The sequence below is a fragment of the Lycium barbarum genome, chromosome 8 (assembly GCF_019175385.1).
Source record: "Lycium barbarum isolate Lr01 chromosome 8, ASM1917538v2, whole genome shotgun sequence".
NCBI classification, from domain to species: domain Eukaryota; kingdom Viridiplantae; phylum Streptophyta; class Magnoliopsida; order Solanales; family Solanaceae; genus Lycium; species Lycium barbarum.
The window spans coordinates 127,797,970-127,820,094 of record NC_083344.1 but is presented as its reverse complement, the minus strand read 5'-3'; the positions used below and the strand labels follow the sequence as shown (position 1 = coordinate 127,820,094).

At 35.9% G+C, this 22,125-nt stretch overlaps 1 protein-coding gene and 2 long non-coding RNA genes across 7 annotated transcripts; 2 read left to right on the top strand and 1 right to left on the bottom strand.

Moving 5' to 3' along the window:
- Positions 1-3,675: 3,675 nt before the first annotated feature.
- Positions 3,676-9,223, bottom strand: LOC132607291 (UBP1-associated protein 2A-like). Of its 5 annotated transcripts, none has more exons than XR_009570232.1 (3): positions 7,924-9,223; positions 5,193-5,250; positions 3,676-3,997 (listed from the first exon to the last, which is right to left on the bottom strand). XR_009570232.1 is itself a non-coding variant. In XM_060321201.1 (3 exons), the coding sequence occupies exon 1, from the start codon at positions 9,130-9,132 to the stop codon at positions 7,924-7,926; it is 1,209 nt and encodes a 402-aa protein (XP_060177184.1). In that variant the 5' UTR covers positions 9,133-9,223; the 3' UTR covers positions 3,676-3,997; positions 5,205-5,250. The 5 variants fall into 5 exon arrangements, 4 of the variants coding, with proteins under 4 accessions (XP_060177184.1, XP_060177182.1, XP_060177183.1 ...); XM_060321201.1 differs by having other exon boundaries at positions 5,205-5,250; XM_060321199.1 differs by having other exon boundaries at positions 3,676-5,250.
- A 1,419-nt stretch (positions 9,224-10,642) lies between these two features.
- Positions 10,643-13,649, top strand: LOC132605471 (uncharacterized). The gene is made up of 3 exons (XR_009569195.1): positions 10,643-11,017; positions 12,444-12,499; positions 13,431-13,649. It is a non-coding gene; the product is annotated as an uncharacterized LOC132605471 (long non-coding RNA).
- A 1,473-nt stretch (positions 13,650-15,122) lies between these two features.
- Positions 15,123-17,961, top strand: LOC132605470 (uncharacterized). Its single transcript, XR_009569194.1, has 3 exons — positions 15,123-15,346; positions 16,773-16,828; positions 17,760-17,961. It is a non-coding gene; the product is annotated as an uncharacterized LOC132605470 (long non-coding RNA).
- The last annotated feature ends 4,164 nt before the right edge of the window (positions 17,962-22,125 follow it).

Below are 22,125 nucleotides of genomic sequence, written 5' to 3'. Positions count from 1 at the left end.
TAGGAAAGCTAAAATGGGACATGGGCCCCCATCCCAATTTAGGTAAAGTATTTGATTGACATGAAATTTAAAAAATTTAAATTTAAAATAAATTATAGAAATTTATGTCATTGTAAATTATTTAATTAATAATAAAATAAAGAATTTAGAAGGTTAGTAAGTAATTGAGCGTTTTCTTGTTTATCCTTTCGTACTAGTAGTTGTAATATAGTATTACTCTTGTAATTTCTTGTCAATTGATTTCTGCTATTATATATTGTCACATTTTAAACTTAATTGTTAAAGATGGTTTTATGCATTTTGAAGATTTTGTTCAAAAAGTTAGAGATGCGGTTGCGTTTTCTTTTTTGTAATGCTAATAGGGGAAGAATTAGAGATTTTAAGAATGCTTGTGTGGAAAATAACCTTAGACCTAGGAAAATTCAAGTAGAAATTGAGACTAGGTGGAACTACACTTACATTATGCTACAACAAGCATATGAGTATAGGATTCTCAAACAACAAGTTCACAACAAATATAATATTTCTGACATGCTTTTAATTTTGCATGAAATAATTACTCCTCTAGCTTACTATTCTGATTGCATTAAGTGAACCTAATCACTTATAGGAAGAAAAAAATAACACGTACTACCCCCCTAGGAAAGCTAAAATGGGATAGTGTCCCTCCATCACAATTTAGGTAAAGTATTTAATTGGCATGAAATTTAAAAGATTTAGATTAAAATAAATTATAAAAATTTATGTGAATATAAATTATTTGATTAATAATAAAATAAAGAATTTAGAAGGTTAGTAAGTAGTTAAGCGTTTTCTAGTTTATCCTTTCGTACTAGTAGTCATAGTATTTCGGGACAAGGTGGGAGTGATCTCGGTAGAAGACAAGATGCGGGAAGCGAGACTGAGATAGTTTGGATATGTGAAGAGGAGAGACACGGATGCCCCAGTGCGGAGGTGTGAGAGATTGGCCATAGATGGTTTCAGAAGAGGTAGGGGTAGGCCGAAGAAGTATTGGGGAGAGGTGATTAGACAGGACATGGCGCAGTTACAGCTTACCAAGGACATGACCTTAGATAGGAGGATATGAAGGACTCAGATTAGGGTAGAAAGTTAGTAGATAGTATCGTTTATCCTTTCATATTAGTAGTCACATTATCGCGAAATAAGTTCTTATGTTTTGATTTCTGCTACTATCTGTAATTCTGTACTTTGATTATCTTATTTTATCTGTGATAGCCACTGCCCCTTTGCAAACTGCTTCATCATGGCTTAGTCGCTTTCGTTATTTTCATTTCCATATCGCTTTGAATTTTCTTAGCCTTGTCTGACCTCTTTTATGCTTTCTATTGAGCCGAGTGTCTTTCGGAAACAGCCGTCCTACCTTGATAGGAGTCAGGTCTGCGTACACTCTACCTTCCCCAGACCCCACGGTGTGGCATTTCACTGGGTTGTTGTACTAGTAGTCGTAGTATAGTATTTATCTTGTCAATTGATTTCTGCTACTATATATTGTTCTTGTACTTCAATTATTGTATTACTTTATGGCATTTATTGCTCCTTTTGTCAGATGCACACAAGGAGTCATTTCGGAAAAAAGAAATATAAAATTTCAAGTGAGTGTAATATTTTCAAAAATTTTAATTTATTTTACGTATTTTTTTTTAAAAAAAAATATTTTTTACATTACATTATTTGTACAAGTGTGTACTAAGTTATGTCCTTTAAGGTTATTTCATGTCTTGGAAAGTGAGCTTAGGAGGAGCGGACGTCGATCCTGATCTTGGAGGTAGTAACAAATATTCAAATAAAAATTTTGAAGGCCGAAGAGGGAAAAGATCAATGCCAGCGACACATGGCCAATGTCCAGCTATATACGCCCGCGCCCAGCAGACATAAGTTAGCGCTTAAAACAATATATCTTTAACACAAATATTAGTAAGAAATTTCACGACTTAAGCTCGTGCCCCGTACAAAAACAACTTTAATGTTGCTCTAAATTTGCTAGAGCAATATAGGGGCCAAAAGGTGTCATCCACCTCGCTTCGCCTCTATAAACACGTACGTGAAGAGATTAAAAGGTGTGATTCTATTCTATAAGGTGTCTGAGAGCTGACACTACTAACACTGCAAAGTTTTCACATCCAGTTAATATAAAATAAATATCCTGTAGAAAGAACTCATATCTGAAACCATAAGGCATTGATAAGTTCAAAGATTCTAGAGAATGTTTCACCAATCACTTCCTTAGCTGAAGGAAAAACTGCAAGGGTGTGTTACCCATATCATTGTCTTCAGTCTTCACACAAGGAAAGAAGAACTTCATCCAAGGACCAAGATTATAGGGTGTGTTTGATTGGATTAAAATTATTTTCAGGAAAATGTTTTCATCAGGAAGCTCCTCATTTTCTGATATTTGGTACGATAAAAGGTATTTTTCTAGGGAAATATTTTTCATCAAGAGAGAAATATCTTCCCTTAGCTAGTTATAAAGTCATTTTTCTTATAACGATCTTAATTTTAAATTTCATATTATTTGTTTCAATTAATACTTACACATTATTATTGATTTTCAAAACTTAAAAGTTTTTATCAGAACACTCTCTAATTTGCTAGCTAATGTATATTATTGTTAATATATGTATTTTCTTGAAACATATTTTTCACACGCCATATATACCACGGAAACATATACAGAAATTTATTTTAGTTCTCATGCAAAATGACCTCTATTTGACCAAACACACTGATATATCTACAGGTTCTAACAGTTGAATCCGTGAAGTACCAAAACTAGCTGACCTAGCTAGTGGAATTTCCTTTTAATTGATGGGTGTTGAAGTCTTACCAACATATGCAACTTTTGAGACGTTCATGATAATTTATGTGACACTTTTTGTTTTTTGAAATTTAAACTGTATAAATTTTAAATAATATTGATATGAAAAAAATTACTATTTAAAACACTTTTTATATAGACTTTGAATATCAAAATTTTAATTTTAAAATATTAAATTAATCTAATTCAATTTAGCTTTAAATGCTAACCAAATTAACTCTTGAAAAGCTAAAATTGCCACATAAATTGAGAGAGCAAGTTCAGTTGAATTTAAACAGATAATTATCTAACCCAAAGATTACTTGAGTTGAAATAAGTTAGTCCAAGATGAACAAAACAATCTAGCCCACCCGGCTCAATTATACCCAAATTTTAACTTCTTTGTTTATTTTCTTATTGTTTGATTACCAAATAAAGGTTTCTTTACTTTACTTTATTATGGTTGTATCTAGCATAACCAATAAAAACAAAAACAACAAATTCTTACGACCCGTTCGTGCTACATAATCAGCATAGCTTTTAAATGAGTCGACTTGGACATGCTAAGCAAACATCAAACCTATTCTTAAGTTAACCAAATTGACCTTGTAGATAGCAATTGGGCGGTTTCTGTTGGAATTGAGGTAAGGTCAAAATGATTTTGAATTAAAACGGACAGCATAAGTCCGCCCAGGCTGCAAATAATTTGGGATGAACCATTTTAAATACACACCCAAATCGCAAGTGTACAATGAGGGGGAAAAGGTAAAACGCACAAATAGCCATTTTTCAGCCCCACGTAAACGAAACTCCCAAGACCCTGGCTATTTTTCAAGTACAAAGCCGAAAAGTGGATGCTATTTGTACGAAAAACAAAAATAGCTTATATTTTCAAAAGCCATGTGACAACTCGTAAGTCTAGCGCAAGAAAAATTAACCAGTCACTGCGCAACAGAAGGAAAACTATCATGGAGAAAAGCATTATCAGCAACATATCGCGTCTGCATTGAAAGAAAAGCATTATCAGCAAATGATAAAGGGCGGAGGCATTGTTATAATACTGTGATGGCATGTATTGTGTGTTATGAGGGGTCGTCTGAATGTGGACATGCCAGTGAGTTCTTTCTTATGTAGGTGGTGCTATGTCTCGAAAACCCCGATGTCGAGCAGCTGGGAAACGGCCTGCCCTCACGGAGGCACCATCCAGGCATGACACGGTGTCTGAGGATTATTTCGATGATGAGCCTTGGCTTGGCATCAACGAAATAGAACAATATGGTATGATAAGTTCCAACCATCAGTAAACCACCACACTCCGGAAGTGTCTATTGACTACCAAGTCCGATCAATAGCATTCATGTGAGCATCCATTCGATGGGGCTGCAATCATTGACTAATGCACTAGGCTCGGCAAACATCAACATGGTGAGAGAATTCTATGCGAATTGGATACACGGATTTGTAATGGATCAAGAGTATATTGTCCAGCGCCCCGGCAAGAGGGTAAGTTCTTACACAAGGCAATCAACCAGTTTATACATTTCCTGATGGGTCACCGGCTAGATTTGATGCTTTTTTGCGAAAGCCGAATTATATGGCCATTTGTCACAGACTTTATGGGCACAATTCCACGGTCGCCTTGGTCCGGTGATGCGGATGGGCGACACAAGCACATGAAGCGTGTAAATTTCAACCTTGAGGCTAAGGTAATGCTGCGTTTTGTGAATTGCAAGATTTTGCCAACTCAGAATGACTCCGAAGTGTCGAAACCCGAAGTTTGTCTGATTTATGCCCTATTAACCCGTATGCCATTGAATATGGGAAAATTATGTTGTCTGAGATAGCACGGGTTCGGAATGAGGGAAAGGGGAGATTGCTCTACCCTAGTATAATTTCCAACCTGTTGCGTGCTGTTTCGGTGCCAATGAACAAGGGGGATGTTCGGCCTTTGCAAAAGAACATCAAATCTGGCAGGTGATACCTCCGGGAAGCGCATCAACTTGTTGATTAACTCGTATTAGAACTTAACCCTCTTGTCCCGCACTGGACAATATACTCTTGATCCATGTCAAGTCTGGGTATCCAATTTGCATAAAATTTTCTGACCATGTCGAGGTTGGCAGAGCCTAGTGCATTAGTCAACGATTGCAGCCCCATCGAAAGGATGCTCACTTGAATGTCATTGATTAGTTCATCAGAACCTGGTGGTCAATAGGCACTTCCGGAGTGGGGTTTACCGACAGTTGGAACTTATGATACCAATTTAGACCATATTGTTCTACTACCTCGATGCCAAACCGAGGCTCATCATTGAAATAATCCTCGGACACCGTGTCATTCCTGGATGGCGTCTCCGTGAGGGCAGGCCGTTTCCCACCTGCTCAACAGCTAGAGGCAGCCGTAGTATTAGTACGTCGGGGCCGTCGAGATAGCACCTGCATAAGAAAGAATCTATCAAAATTCCACTCTTAATCATTGGACTATTCACAAATCACAAATTCAAAAGGGAAATTAAAAAGCATTATCAGCAACAAATGTCTCAGACAATAATAGGAAGATATACAACAGCAGAAGAAACTAGAACGAAATATAGAACAAAAGCCTACTCCGACAAAAGTATATTACCATAACAAAACCATCTTTAAACAGGCTAAACTGTTCGGTGAGCTGCAATGGACCTTATACAATCAAATGGTGAAATACTCAACCAAACGCTAAGACATGAGCATTTTGGGCAGGATACACGACTTTGGCCTTGCAAGAAGACAATGTAGACACTGAGGCCCTGTTTGGACATGGTTTGAAACCTGGTTTCAAACCATGTTTGGACATACAATTTGAATATTTTAAGTTGTATTTTCTCTTATAGACATAAAAACCCCACAAATTGTGAAAACTATCAAAACATTCTCAATTCTTATACAATCTTACCAAATGAGCAAATCATAGTTTATAACAAAATTAGTACACTACTAGAAGGCTTTTCTAAAAAATACAACATCAATTAATCAAACATTACTTCAATAAAATCGAAAATTTAACGTGAATAGTAATGTAACTACTATTTAATATAATCTTCCCACATAAATTAAAGGTTGGTAGACATAAATAAAGGTTGGTGGAAGTTAATGAGATTGGTAAATGATTGATGGGGGTAATTGTTAAAAATATTTACCAACTTATGGGGTTTTTTTTTTTACAAAATATTAACTTATGGGTTAAATTTTGTATTTAAAAAAGTTGAAACCATGGTTTCAAACCCAAACCATGCTTTTTTGGATGATTTGGATTCCAACCATGGTTTCAAACCAGGTTTCAAACCACGACTGAAAATTGATGGCCAAACGCTGGTTTGAAACCATGGTTTCAAAATTGATGGCCAAACGCCTACTGAATGTATTGTCTCGATGTGGAAACAGTCTAGAATGATGCAAATCAGAATGCATACTTCACCAACTCTCACACACACTCAACCACTATTGGTAATCTGTGCAGGAGAAGAGAAGCACATGATGACCAGTTGAACATGATGATTACTAATAAGAAACAGAAGCAGTAAAGCCTGAATTGATAACTCATCAGATGATTATGGTGTTTTACGATTAAAAGTATCGCAAGGCACTCAGATGAATGATACTGTCTGAAATTTAAGATTCTGATTTGGCAATGACTTCCCCAACCATTAGCTGACAATTATTTAAGATTATACGCCGAGATATGCCATAATTAGGATCTCAACACCTTGAGATCCACTTACTCCAGTAATCAGACAGAAAGGAAATTTAGGCTAAGATTTGCATCAAGACCCATAAAATCCTATAATGGCCACCAAACTGCTCCAATTATGAGTTATTTTAAGAAAAAGTTTCTTTCATTTGAATTTAAGCCATATATCACAGAATTTTACGTTCAATAACATGAATAACAGGGTGCCAAGACAAGCGCACATGTGTTTGATAACCATCACAAAACTCTTGTTCCTAGAGGCAAAGCTAAGATTTTTGAGTTTATGAGCTCTAAATTGTAGAAAAGGTAGCTTACTGGATCGCGGATAAATTATTTATACATATTAAGTGAATTTTTAACACAAAAAGGGTTTTTGCCAGAGCCACCCCTGCCTATTCCAGCTGTCAACTGTCCAGGACCAGCCCACTACTAAAAGCACAGATGATTAATTAACTAGTGAACCAAATGGAAACTGACTTAAAAAACTTGTTCATCATGCTCTAACTGATTTCAAATATGATTATGCATTTTTACTGAAAAACAAATTGAAAGATTCCTCGTCATGGATCAGGGTGCCACCCTGTAAACATACTTTTTTCCTTGGACAGAATTCTTGCATTGAGGTACGGAGTTCCATTGATACGGGCACCACTGGGATACCGCCCTATAAAAATTTACAACATAAAGCAAAGGGAACCGATTTACCCATACTACTTAGTGGGGAAGAAGTAGTCAATGTTTTGCTATGATTTACATAATTTTTTTGTAAATTTCAAAAAAAAAAAAAAAAACATTGATTCATTCTATCGATATCATTATAAACATTAGTCAAGTCAGCTCTAACATAATAGACTATCCCTTTGGTACTTACAAGGTCAACCAAACAGGATGGGATGGAACATTTTATTAGGGATTGAATAGAACATACAAAACAAGAAAAGAGAATGCTTTAACAAGAATCATAAAATGCAACAAGGCATAAATCCTCAATAAAGTGAATTAAAAAATAGAAGCAATCAACCAGTCAATCTATATACCATCTACAAAAAGTCTATATAACCAGAGGACACATTCTGTTGCAGCTACATTTTGCAGACCACAAGTAAACTAAGAATAGAATAGGCAAACAAACTTCAGTTAATCAAATACCCGAACTAAACTCTTACCATAGTCAAGCTTGACAAATAATTTGAAGCATGACAAAAGTCAATATTTAAGGTATCTCAACCATCTAAACCTATAGTATTCAAAGATAAAACTTGACAACCATGGCATGTCAAATAAAAAAAGATTCCGATATCATAATGCATTACATTTAAGACAACAGGAAATAAATCATGTTACAGGGGCTCAACTCCAAGTAAAAGCTCAAAATGGATTACCTATCGGCCCAAAGACGAGGGATAGGTATCCTTTGCAGGTGTAGTTACTGTTGCCATTGCTGCCGTTCCTCCATAAGAAGGCTGCCATATTTGTGCACCCTGGTAAGTTCCTAATCCCTGCAAAGCCGGGTCACCATAACTACCTACAACAACCGGACTAATTCCATTTATACCATAACCAGCACCGATCCCTCCAATCGAAGGATTAAATCCCAACAAAGGATTCACTCCAAATCCCATGTTTTGCCCCATCACAAGAGGCATAGGCATAGGCATCGCATTGATACCCGCAGGCCCATACCCATAACTCATCTCATTTTGCTGCACACCTTGATTTTCATTATTACTCTTACTAGCATTATTATTCAAATTCTCAACGAATTTCTTGCAAAACAATTGACACCCATCGAACGATTTCAACGGTTCCTCTAACGCCTTATTCGCCCCTTCAACATTCTTATACACGAATATCGCAAACCCCTTAAATCTCCTACTAACACCATCAATACCCGATGGCCCTTCCTCAATCTCCCCAAATTTCGCGAAAAAAGCATGTAACTTTTCGCTATCTACATCAGGCCCCACATTCCCAACATAAATTTTCCTACCACCAAAATCTTGATTCCCCGTCCCAACGGGCCCCGCAGCCGCCAGCTGGCACGAGGTAGTTCGGTTCCCAATCTTCTTCTGGGGCTCCTTTAAAGCTCTTTTTGACCCGACCCGAGTTTTAAACAACACAAACCCGTAACCCTTAGCTCTTCCAGTAACTTTATCGGTAATTACTTTGCATTCTTCGATTTCTCCATAGGGTTTAAAGGCGTCTAGGAGCAGTTCGGATGTTGCGTCGTAGCCCAGCCCGTGTACGAAGATTTTGCGGTGGGTCGGGTCGGAATCAGCTAGGGTTTTGACCCGAGAAAGAATTGACGGGTCGTTTGATGATCCGGTTTTGAATAGATTGATTATTTGGTCTTTAGTGAATGGTGAAAGAAGTTTATGGATGTTATCTCGCTTTGTTGATTCGTCTTCACTGTCGGGTTCGGGTTCGGGCTCGGGTTCGGATTCTTCTACTTCTATTACTTCGATTACTTCTTCTACTTCTTCAAATTCTTCTTCTTCTTCGCTTAGTTCAAGTTTATGCTTTTGTTCTTCAGGTGGGAATTTTGGGGTTGAAGATGATGATGATGATGATGATTTTCGCTTAGTGCCCATTGAAGCAAAATTGGTGCTTAGCTGAGTACAAGTGATAAACCCTTGTGGTTCCTTTCTCCTAGGGTTTTGTTTTGTGAACTGTGTTTTCAGCAAATTCTAGGTATGTATAGCCTCTTTTTTTCCTTTTTTTTTCCGGCCCGTATACTAAAAATAATTATTCATTTTTATTTATCAAATTTGGTAAACCATGAGATAATTTATCATTCATACATTTTTTACCATTATGATTAATTACTCACCCTCCTTCACTTTTATTTATTCACTATTTTAAAAATAAATTTTTACTTTTACTTATTCACATTCGCATATCAAAAGAAAAATAATTTATTTTTCCTTATTAAGGAACGGAGGGAGTAATAAATAAGGGTAACTTAGTAATTTATACCTCATATTTTAAAAAATTCTTAATGAGCGTGAAATGAGCTAAAACGACACTTATTTTAGGATGTAGGGAGTATTATTTTCTTTTACTTCTTACTTAATGGTACTCAGTGCTACTTAGATTGAATGCTTACTCGCGTGATCAATTGATGGAGGGAGAAATTGCGTGAATGATGAGATCAACTTAACCTAGAATTAAGGCTCTTCCCTTTTTTGTTGGCGAATCTTGATTGATTGACACAAGAAATCGATTCAGAGAAAGAAGAAGCATGAAATGAGATAGGCGGGCGGCATAAATTTCCAATAACGAGTAATTTTACTTAACACGACTTAATGCTACTTAATAAGTAATACTCAATGCTCCACTTTGCTTAATGCTGGAGTACAAATTATTGTTTATGAGACAAACAACATTCACTTGATTTTCTTCATTACTCGTACATAGGAGTGGCAAATGGGCCATTTAGGCTAAAGTTGGGCGGGTCAAGATGGGCTAAGCTTGTAGATGAGCCAAAGCCCAATCCCGCCCAAAGCTTGTTTGGGCTAAGACGGGCTGGGTTAAGATGGGCTAAATGAAGGATCATAACTCAACCCGCCCAACTTAACCCACCTTTTCAACATTTTGAGAAAGAAAAAATGACATAGGCTACCTACTGAAAGACTCTTTATTACAAAACATAACTATGCTTTTCCTTATTTACAAAATATTAAGGATCTTCATTTCTAATACTTTTTAAAAAAAAAAAAAAAAAAATTTTTTTTAAATTCGCTCAATGCTTAAAAAATTCAGTCAATTTTCTGTGCATAAAACATGTATGAAATGTGGTATATGTGTGCAAACTTTTTATACATTTTTCATACACAAAATTTTGAACGATTTTTTTAAGCCTTAAATATTGTATGTGTTATATCCCGTAATTTTATACGTCGAGTTTTTCGCAAGAGAATCGACTCAAGTTAAAGACGGGATCATTTTCGGGCACGAAACAGAAATCTTTAATTTCCGGTCTCTATTAGAAAATGAATGTCTTATGAATTTTACTTAGTGTAAAAAATATTAATGGAAAGTTGGGATTAATTTACCATGATTAGATTATTAAGTGGGGGTTAAAAATTTAATTTTCACTAAACAAGTCATTAGTGCACTAAGTGGGCCCCACCAAGACATGTGGCCAAATTTAATTGGTTCAAGCCTTGAGTGGGACACTTGTCACTCTTAAGGGCTGCCTATATAAGGAAAAAAATCTGATGAGCAAGAGCTCATTTTCCACCTTCAACATTACAAGAAAACCTAGCTAGAGAGAGAGAGAGAGCATAAGCCATGGCATTTGGCCATGGCTAGCAAAATTGGAGCTCGAATTCCTTGATCAAAAAGATCAGATTTTCAAAGTATTCCAACCAGTTAGGAAGGCTATAATAACGTGGATTAGTCATTTGGAGCAACAAGAACAAGTATTAGTTCATTTCACAACTTCTAGCCAAATTAAGAAGCCAACTTGTTAAGGTAAGATTTCGTTTTTTTTTCGTTATAAGATTGGAGTTAATGATGTTGTAATGGATCTATTAAGTTGTATTATGTGAAGTTGGAAGTAAGAAAATTGTTTGATTAAAGTTGGCATTAAAAGTGGGCAGATTTGGAGTTGTTTTAATTGGGTTGAGTTTGATTAGTGTTGTCACTATTATGGTATGATATTTGTAGATAATTGTTTATGTTGAAGGGCTGAAAATATGGTTATTGACATGTATAGGGGCTGTTGTCAATGGTAAAAATTATACTTGATTCCATGTGTTTGTGATTTTGTGGAATAAAGGTCGAAAATTGTATTTCGATGTTGTAGTGTTGATGGACTGTTTTGGGTTTCCTATTGGAACAAAATTGAAGTAATTCTTGTACATGGATGGTTGTTGTTATTAATGTTATGGATTATGTGAAAAAGGTGAAAGGAAAGTTTAAATCATGTTAGAACTTGTTGTGAAATTAGAGCAGTTTCCTTGCATATAATAGTTGATGTTGTTGTTGTTGTGGGCTGTTTTGATAAGGTTTTTGGTGGAAAATCTCATGTGATTATATGGCTATTTGAGGTTGTCATTGTTATGGTTAAATTGTAGTTAGGGGCTGTTCTTGAGGAATTGGAGAACTAAGGATAGTTAAGATTGTATTGTGACGTTATAATGGATGGGGCTGTTTTAGAACTTGTTGTAGTGTTACGATAGTTTTCTTGCATATAAAGGTTGATGTTGTTGCTGATGTGAATCATCAAACTTGGAGGAAAGAAGCGTATAAAATATCGTATGCGAAGTGTGTGCGATCTGCTTGGTATATTCTTAGATGTTCATGAGATTATCGGTCATTGTTATGTGGTAACTAAGGGCTGTTTTGGGGCTGTTTTGTAATGAATTTCGTGGCTGTTTTGTGATGAATTTCATGGCTGTTTTGTGATGAATTTTGGGGCTGTTTTGGGGCTGCTTGTTATAAATTTCGTGGCTGTTTTGTGGTGACATTTTGGGGGCTGTTTGTTGTAATTTTCGTGGCTGCTCTTGTTGAGTCGAAATGCAGGGATTATAGTTATGATTATGTACAATATATGTAGTATATTTGCTGGAGTATGGGTTGTTCTTGATGGCTGGTCTAACATTGTTAAAGGGGATGGATAAACATAAGGAATTAGTGTATTAATCACTTTGTTGTTGTGGTTGTTGTACTCCATGGATGTAAAGAGAAAGAATGATAGCAATGGTGTATGTAGTGCATATGGGGCTGATTTTGTTATGTCCTTGAGTTGTGTCTTGTTATTGATGTTGTTGACCTCGTATGTGAGTTGTGGATGTGTGAAGTAGTAGTGGAAGTGCTGCCCACTTGTTTTTATACAAGAACGACTTATCGTTTACTAGCAACCACCAATTTGACGGACATGCTACCATTGTTATAGGTTGAAGTGCCAATCGAGACGAGTTTAAATTATTGAATTGGTACAGACGACAAACGGTATGTAAGGCAACTTCCTTTCTTTTTGGCATGTCTTAGTTTTACATAGGCTAAATTAGAGCCTTAAGGAAATTCCAAATCCGAAATCCGAGCATGATATGATATATATATATATATATATATATTCCTTGGCACTCTTATGTATGATTTGATGAAATATGAACCATTATGTTTTTGAAAGAAGTGATTTCCAAACTTTGTACAAAAAGGTTTCACTTTAATGAATTTCGTAATTTTTGAATGCATATCTTTCGCATAAAGGCTCGGATTGTTCCAGCATTTTCATAAGAGTTTGCATTATGTATAATGAGTATGTTTTCCATAAGCGGGCCTGACTTGGATAAATACCCGTCCGTGGGTCCCGCGACGTTCCTTTATGTAATTCGGGAACTTTTGAAAGAATTCGTTATGACTATTATTTCGATTTTTCAAGTATGATCAGTTTACTTATGTTTGAGTTCATGATAATGATTTTATGCATATGACTACTCACGACTCTACTCGTGCGTTCTGTTATATCTTTCGCCGGTTCTGTTATCGTGCGCACTTTGATATACTCCGGAGTTATGCTGTGTTTATGGTTCACCGAGCTACTCGCAAAAGAGGGTCGGGGGTTCCACATATATTTGGTGTTATGCTGTGTATGGCGTTATGTTGTGATGTGATATGTGACGGGGATACGGAGATTTGAAACTTTCTGGTGTTATGCTGTGTTATGGCGCCATCGACGGGCGGGCGACCATATTCTTCTGTACCCTACGCATGACTTATGTTTTAAAATAAACATTTTGATATGTTGAATTTATACTTATGTTCTGTACTACTATTTCGTTTATGCCTCAGATTTGTTTCTGTATTTTCTGCTTTGCATACTCAGTACATATTTCGTACTGACCCCCTTTCTTCGGGGGGCTGCGTTTCATGCCCGTAGGTACAGACGCACAGTTTGGTGATCCACCAGTTTAGGACACCCTCTTCTGCTGTTTGGAGTGCTCCTCTTATTCCGGAGCCTACATTTTGGTATATATACTTGTTTGATGCATATGTATATATTTGTTCAGGGGTACGGCGGGGCCCTGTTCCGCCATATGATCCGTTTGGTCTGTTTAGAGGTCTGTAGACGTATTTGTGGGTGTGTGTGCCTACTTCTGTACAGTTGTGTTTATATGATTCTATTCGTTATGGCAGCCTTGTCGGCGTGCATTCGTATATGTGTTTTGGGCTGTTGTGCCATTCGATAGCCTTGCCGGCTTTTTGATATATGTATATGCATATGGTTGTGTTTGAAATATGTCTAAGACAGTTTGATATAATTTGAGGCAGCGTGTGATATTTGTGCCTATATACGTTATCTGTATGTGATTAGATTTGGATAAGTATGTTACGATTTGATATGTTTGTCTGTTTGGGTGTCCAAGTAGGGCACCAGTCGCGGCCCACGGGGCTGGGTCGTGACAGAAGTGGTATCAGAGCGGTTTGTCCTCGGAATGTCTGCAGGCCGTGTCTAGTAGAGTCTTGTTTATCGGTGTGTTGTGCACCACATCTATAAACAGGAGGCTACAGGGCATTTAGGATGTTACCTTTCTTTGGATCTTAGATCGTGCGATAGAGCCAGCCATAAGAAATGAAATTCCTTTTTACTAACCCTTGATTTCAGCTGGAGAACGGTATCGACGTAAGATAGTGACTGATGATATTGGAAGCTACACAGTACACAGGTAAGCAATGGTATGAAAGGTGTATGTCAGGTAAGAATATTGAAGTATGATTGAAATGTAAAGTTGAGGAATTAAAGGAAAGGTAGATAGGAAGGTATTCGTTAAGGATCAGGTACGTCTCGGGGTGTGATATGTGAGGTAAGTTTCGACATCTTTATACTTTTACTTGAAATTGGGAGCCCTGTGCGGCTATGATACGATATAATGTATACATATATATGTTGGCCCTGTGAGGCATTGCTGATATTTCCTGCGTGCAGGTTTTGGGATAGTAAAAAATACAGAGGAAACTTTGCCAAAATTTTCCTAGAAATAAAAGAAGGATGAGATATGAAAAGCAGAATGAACCAAGAGAAGGAAAGACTACGACTAAGATTGGATATATTTTATACAAGTTGTACAACAATATTGGTATGCTAAGAAAGAGACTACATGTGATAGCAATAAAAGAGATTCCCCCGAAATTTTTGTAAGACCCTATGGGACAAGTTTAACATTCGAGGACGAATGTTCTAAAGGGGAGGAGGATGTTATATCCCGTAATTTTATACGTCGAGTTATTCGCAAGAGAATCGACTCAAGTTAAAGACGGGATCATTTTCGGGCACGAAACAGAAATCTTTAATTTCCGGTCTCTATTAGAAAATGAATGTCTTATGAATTTTACTTAGTGTAAAAAATATTAGTGGAAAGTTGGGATTAATTTACCATGATTAGATTATTAAGTGGGGGTTAAAAATTTAATTTTCACTAAACAAGTCATTAGTGCACTAAGTGGGCCCCACCAAGACATGTGGCCAAATTTAATTGGTTCAAGCCTTGAGTGGGACACTTGTCACTCTTAAGGGTTGCCTATATAAGGAAACAAATCTGATGAGCAAGAGCTCATTTTCCACCTTCAACATTACAAGAAAACCTAGCTAGAGAGAGAGAGAGAGCATAAGCCATGGCATTTGGCCATGGCTAGCAAAATTGGAGCTCGAATTCCTTGATCAAAAAGATCAGATTTTCAAAGTATTCCAACCAGTTAGGAAGGCTATAATAACGTGGATTAGTCATTTGGAGCAACAAGAACAAGTATTAGTTCATTTCACAACTTCTAGCCAAATTAAGAAGCCAACTTGTTAAGGTAAGATTTCGTTTTTTTTTCGTTATAAGATTGGAGTTAATGATGTTGTAATGGATCTATTAAGTTGTATTATGTGAAGTTGGAAGTAAGAAAATTGTTTGATTAAAGTTGGCATTAAAAGTGGGCAGATTTGGAGTTGTTTTAATTGGGTTGAGTTTGATTAGTGTTGTCACTATTATGGTATGATATTTGTAGATAATTGTTTATGTTGAAGGGCTGAAAATATGGTTATTGACATGTATAGGGGCTGTTGTCAATGGTAAAAATTATACTTGATTCCATGTGTTTGTGATTTTGTGGAATAAAGGTCGAAAATTGTATTTCGATGTTGTAGTGTTGATGGACTGTTTTGGGTTTCCTATTGGAACAAAATTGAAGTAATTCTTGTACATGGATGGTTGTTGTTATTAATGTTATGGATTATGTGAAAAAGGTGAAAGGAAAGTTTAAATCATGTTAGAACTTGTTGTGAAATTAGAGCAGTTTCCTTGCATATAATAGTTGATGTTGTTGTTGTTGTGGGCTGTTTTGATAAGGTTTTTGGTGGAAAATCTCATGTGATTATATGGCTATTTGAGGTTGTCATTGTTATGGTTAAATTGTAGTTAGGGGCTGTTCTTGAGGAATTGGAGAACTAAGGATAGTTAAGATTGTATTGTGACGTTATAATGGATGGGGCTGTTTTAGAACTTGTTGTAGTGTTACGATAGTTTTCTTGCATATAAAGGTTGATGTTGTTGCTGATGTGAATCATCAAACTTGGAGGAAAGAAGCGTATAAAATATCGTATGCGAAGTGTGTGCGATCTGCTTGGTATATTCTTAGATGTTCATGAGATTATCGGTCATTGTTATGTGGTAACTAAGGGCTGTTTTGGGGCTGTTTTGTAATGAATTTCGTGGCTGTTTTGTGATGAATTTCATGGCTGTTTTGTGATGAATTTTGGGGCTGTTTTGGGGCTGCTTGTTATAAATTTCGTGGCTGTTTTGTGGTGACATTTTGGGGGCTGTTTGTTGTAATTTTCGTGGCTGCTCTTGTTGAGTCGAAATGCAGGGATTATAGTTATGATTATGTACAATATATGTAGTATATTTGCTGGAGTATGGGTTGTTCTTGATGGCTGGTCTAACATTGTTAAAGGGGATGGATAAACATAAGGAATTAGTGTATTAATCACTTTGTTGTTGTGGTTGTTGTACTCCATGGATGTAAAGAGAAAGAATGATAGCAATGGTGTATGTAGTGCATATGGGGCTGATTTTGTTATGTCCTTGAGTTGTGTCTTGTTATTGATGTTGTTGACCTCGTATGTGAGTTGTGGATGTGTGAAGTAGTAGTGGAAGTGCTGCCCACTTGTTTTTATACAAGAACGACTTATCGTTTACTAGCAACCACCAATTTGACGGACATGCTACCATTGTTATAGGTTGAAGTGCCAATCGAGACGAGTTTAAATTATTGAATTGGTACAGACGACAAACGGTATGTAAGGCAACTTCCTTTCTTTTTGGCATGTCTTAGTTTTACATAGGCTAAATTAGAGCCTTAAGGAAATTCCAAATCCGAAATCCGAGCATGATATGATATATATATATATATATATATATTCCTTGGCACTCTTATGTATGATTTGATGAAATATGAACCATTATGTTTTTGAAAGAAGTGATTTCCAAACTTTGTACAAAAAGGTTTCACTTTAATGAATTTCGTAATTTTTGAATGCATATCTTTCGCATAAAGGCTCGGATTGTTCCAGCATTTTCATAAGAGTTTGCATTATGTATAATGAGTATGTTTTCCATAAGCGGGCCTGACTTGGATAAATACCCGTCCGTGGGTCCCGCGACGTTCCTTTATGTAATTCGGGAACTTTTGAAAGAATTCGTTATGACTATTATTTCGATTTTTCAAGTATGATCAGTTTACTTATGTTTGAGTTCATGATAATGATTTTATGCATATGACTACTCACGACTCTACTCGTGCGTTCTGTTATATCTTTCGCCGGTTCTGTTATCGTGCGCACTTTGATATACTCCGGAGTTATGCTGTGTTTATGGTTCACCGAGCTACTCGCAAAAGAGGGTCGGGGGTTCCACATATATTTGGTGTTATGCTGTGTATGGCGTTATGTTGTGATGTGATATGTGACGGGGATACGGAGATTTGAAACTTTCTGGTGTTATGCTGTGTTATGGCGCCATCGACGGGCGGGCGACCATATTCTTCTGTACCCTACGCATGACTTATGTTTTAAAATAAACATTTTGATATGTTGAATTTATACTTATGTTCTGTACTACTATTTCGTTTATGCCTCAGATTTGTTTCTGTATTTTCTGCTTTGCATACTCAGTACATATTTCGTACTGACCCCCTTTCTTCGGGGGGCTGCGTTTCATGCCCGTAGGTACAGACGCACAGTTTGGTGATCCACCAGTTTAGGACACCCTCTTCTGCTGTTTGGAGTGCTCCTCTTATTCCGGAGCCTACATTTTGGTATATATACTTGTTTGATGCATATGTATATATTTGTTCAGGGGTACGGCGGGGCCCTGTTCCGCCATATGATCCGTTTGGTCTGTTTAGAGGTCTGTAGACGTATTTGTGGGTGTGTGTGTGCCTACTTCTGTACAGTTGTGTTTATATGATTCTATTCGTTATGGCAGCCTTGTCGGCGTGCATTCGTATATGTGTTTTGGGCTGTTGTGCCATTCGATAGCCTTGCCGGCTTTTTGATATATGTATATGCATATGGTTGCGTTTGAAATATGTCTAAGACAGTTTGATATAATTTGAGGCAGCGTGTGATATTTGTGCCTATATACGTTATCTGTATGTGATTAGATTTGGATAAGTATGTTACGATTTGATATGTTTGTCTGTTTGGGTGTCCAAGTAGGGCACCAGTCGCGGCCCACGGGGCTGGGTCGTGACAGTATGAATGTTGTTGTATTTGTACTAATTTTTCGAAAACCTAACATGAATGTTATATACAAAAAATGTGAGCGAAATTCTAAGCCTAGAGCGAGATATACATAATTCATACTGTTTTTATACACAAAAGGAGCAAAAGCTTTAAGCCTTGAACCAGATATACACATTTCATATAGTTTACATACATTAACTTCTGAGCGAACTTTTTAAGCTTTGAGCGAGATATACACATTTCATACACGAAATTTTGAGCTATTTTTTTAAGCCTTGAGCAAAAAAAAAATTTTTTTTTTTTAAAAAATAAAAAATGTTTTTTAAAAAATAATATTTTTAACATTTTATTTTTTAAAAAAAACTTGAGCGAAAATTTCGCATATATTTTGTAAGAAATCTATTGCTATGTTTTGTATTCTCTCGCTCATGCTTTTCTAAATAAACAGCGTTTTGAAAATCAAATTTAAATATATTTTTTGGACATGAAAAAAACTCTAACATATGCTTTTACTCAAAATAATAAAGATATTCACTGTAAATATTTCCTCATAAGTTATCCTAGCTAGTACATAAATTATATTCGAAATTATTCCAAAAATAAATCAAAAGAAAATTAAATGTTAATTGACGTAATAAATAGTTATTTTGTCAGATTCCTCTCTTTTACCCTTTTGTCTTATTTATATATTTTTTAAGGTTGTCTTGTGCATAACTAAGAGTGGCAAACGTATGTCGATATGGGTGGGTCGAAAATAGGTTACACAAAAACGGATAAGCATAGACCCTCAGGAAAAAAAATTAAAAACTTAAAATAAAAAGTTACTAGTAAAAAAAATTTAATAAGGAAATAAAAAATAAAAAAATATTCTAAAAACATTTAAAATAAAAATAATTACAAAAATAAATTTAAATAATAATTAAAAAAGAAGTTAATCATGTTTTGTAGCTTTTATCTTATAAATGGAGGACGTTTGATGGGTTAATTTGGGCTAATGATTTGCGATGGGATAACTTGGGCAAATCAGCCCATTTTCAAAATTACTCTAGCCCAAACCCATTAAAGCTTGAGCGGATCAAATGGGTTTGAGCTAGTTTTGTCACCCCTACTCGTACAATGTATGAAAGAAAGACACAATAGAAGAAAACAAAACCCAAATGCCCAACAAAGTTCTATAATTGCCCCTTACAAAGATTAATAGTAGGACTATAGAATTTACATTTCCAGCAAATCCAGCCATCACTGCAATCACTGTCGGTAGCACAACGGCTATTACAAGTAAAAATATCCTCAACTTGTGGGAGTAGTCTCTTCTCGAGTCCCGAAAGCTCAAAATCAACATCTCGTGCCGCCAACACTTGCCTCTTGGAGAACGACGACATATTTACTGAAACATTTCACCATCAGAATTATCAAAATTAAATTATGACTGGTATAGTGAAAACTGAACATTCAAAAGATACGCATATGGAAACACACGATATCAACGAATACATAAGAAATATGTACGTTGTCACATATGGAGAAACATATATTGACACATAATAATGTGGAATTAGAATCTAGAGAAAAGAAATATGTAAACTAACTTGTGGCTGCCATGAGAAGAATGCTGAAAACGAAACCAAATTTGAGCCCCGCCATGCTAAGAATAATACTTCACACTTTATGAAGTTTTTATGTGCGCATTTTATTGCTCTCAAAAGGCCATAATTTATAGACCCCCTTGTTATGAACTAGTTATCTATGGTACGGTTGTTTCATTTAGCTTTTTCTTTCTTAATTGTCAACTTATTTTTTTGTTCACGTCCTGTAGGCCCCTGTGTCTAAACTATGAAAATCTATTTAATCTATAATTTAAAGCCACTTTCTTAGCAGTAACTTCCAACTAAAAAAAAGTGCATTTATATATTTTGAATAAAAAATGTTGACCAAGAGGTAATACACAGTATATTAAGGTTCTTACGTCCCAACTAAAATACTGCATTGACCTGATTTCAGATCCGTTATTCTAGGGAAGTGCATTTAACAATTGAAGATGAATCTGATTCGGCATCTTTCAAATCCTTTTTCTGTGTCCTATTCCTTTGTGATCACACTAGGTTTTACTCTCTTGCACAATGTGGACTAACCATGATGGAGTCATAATAATCAATAACATAAAAGCTTATGTTGTTGCTTAATTCTACTCGGAGTACAAATTCAATGTGGATGCACTTTTAACATGACAGAGTGAAAAAAACTATACTGCAATGTACTAAATCATTGATTGAAAAGCCTCACTTTAAAAAGAAAGAGCAATTGGAGTGATCCCTTTGGACTATGTTTACGAATTCTGTAAGGTCTCGTTAGTTGCAGCGTTTCTTTCCAACTTTGCAAGTTCTATTTAACAGATCTTCAGGAGTCGTATTATCAGCTAGCATACATATTTCAGATAGGCTGTCAATATCTCCGTCAATGGAAGCTAAAATTACAAATTTTTGGTGATAATCTCAAGGATAGGCCTGCTTATGATTTGGCTGAGATGTCTTAATGGCTAATACAATTCAGCAAATGTGTTAAATTACTTTTCTGATTTCCCTTGGCTTTAGTCATTGCTGGTCTGGAATTCTTGGATTGAAGAAAAATGGCTAAGTTACAGCAACTCTAAGACCGTGCCCTTGTTCGTCAGTTATCAAGATGCTCCTACGATTTGACTGTAATGCATGATGCGAAACGATACCAAAACTATCAAACTAGAGTATCTGTAACCATACAATACTAACACCATATTTTGGTTTTTATAGAAAAGTGAAAAGCTACATTTTCAAGTCCAAATACATCACTGTAGTGAATAAAAACAGATTCGTTTGGAAGGAGAAATTCCTTGAACTATGAAAATTATGAACACGGACTATCACCTGTAAAGCTGTAACTACTATGCCATTAGGATTTTAATTTTTGCTTCAGAGAAGAGATCCTCACCCATCAAAACTTTTTCATCTAACTGTGTAACTAACTTTTTCCTCCAAGCAATCATCAGTTGTCACCATTTTCGCATACGGGATGCTTCTTCCAATTCCTTATTCAAGAATCTTTAAGGCCTCAATCGTATATTCTCATAAATTGATACCAAAGCTGATGCCAGAAGCTATCGAAAGGACTGAATTTGTCAAAGGTAATGGAGGTGTTGGAAGCAATAAGTGAATCTTTAAGTCCTCCAATTATTTTTCAAAATATGGAAGTGATAACTTTAGCAGCTTTTATTGTTTTTCTTCAAAATGATGCTGATACCAATTTTAAGTTCATTAAGGATCGTGTTCATGAGCTTAATGAAGAGAAAATAGACGTTGATAAGAGGTGATATATTGGTGGACAAACTAGAGAAAATAACTTAAGCATATCTTATGCCGACGGATATTATGTGTGTTGGTAGTTATTAATGTTGAAGAATTCACCAAAATTTATTCCATCTGTTGTCTGGTTTTCATGTCTTTAGTCTCTCTAGGATTCTCAGAACATAAAAGATATCAATGTTATGGCTCTTTGTAAAGTAGTGTTCATTATGACTAGTTCTTCAATTACCAAGGTACAGTTGCAATATAATAGGATGATAACTATATTCCTAGGTATTATACAGTCTCAAACAAAATTTTGAACTGTCACAATAGATTAATAAGATACCTTATACCTTTATCCAAATGAAAGCTTTTACTAAGAAAACTCCAGATATGCAAGGACACATTAAAGTATAAGTGCGTCTCTTGAAAAGATCTTTTAAAAGGAGCAATTTTATAAACAGTGGAAACTATTGCATTGATTTGGTTTTTACATTCTCGACAAGAAATAGAATATTTGTCTCACATTA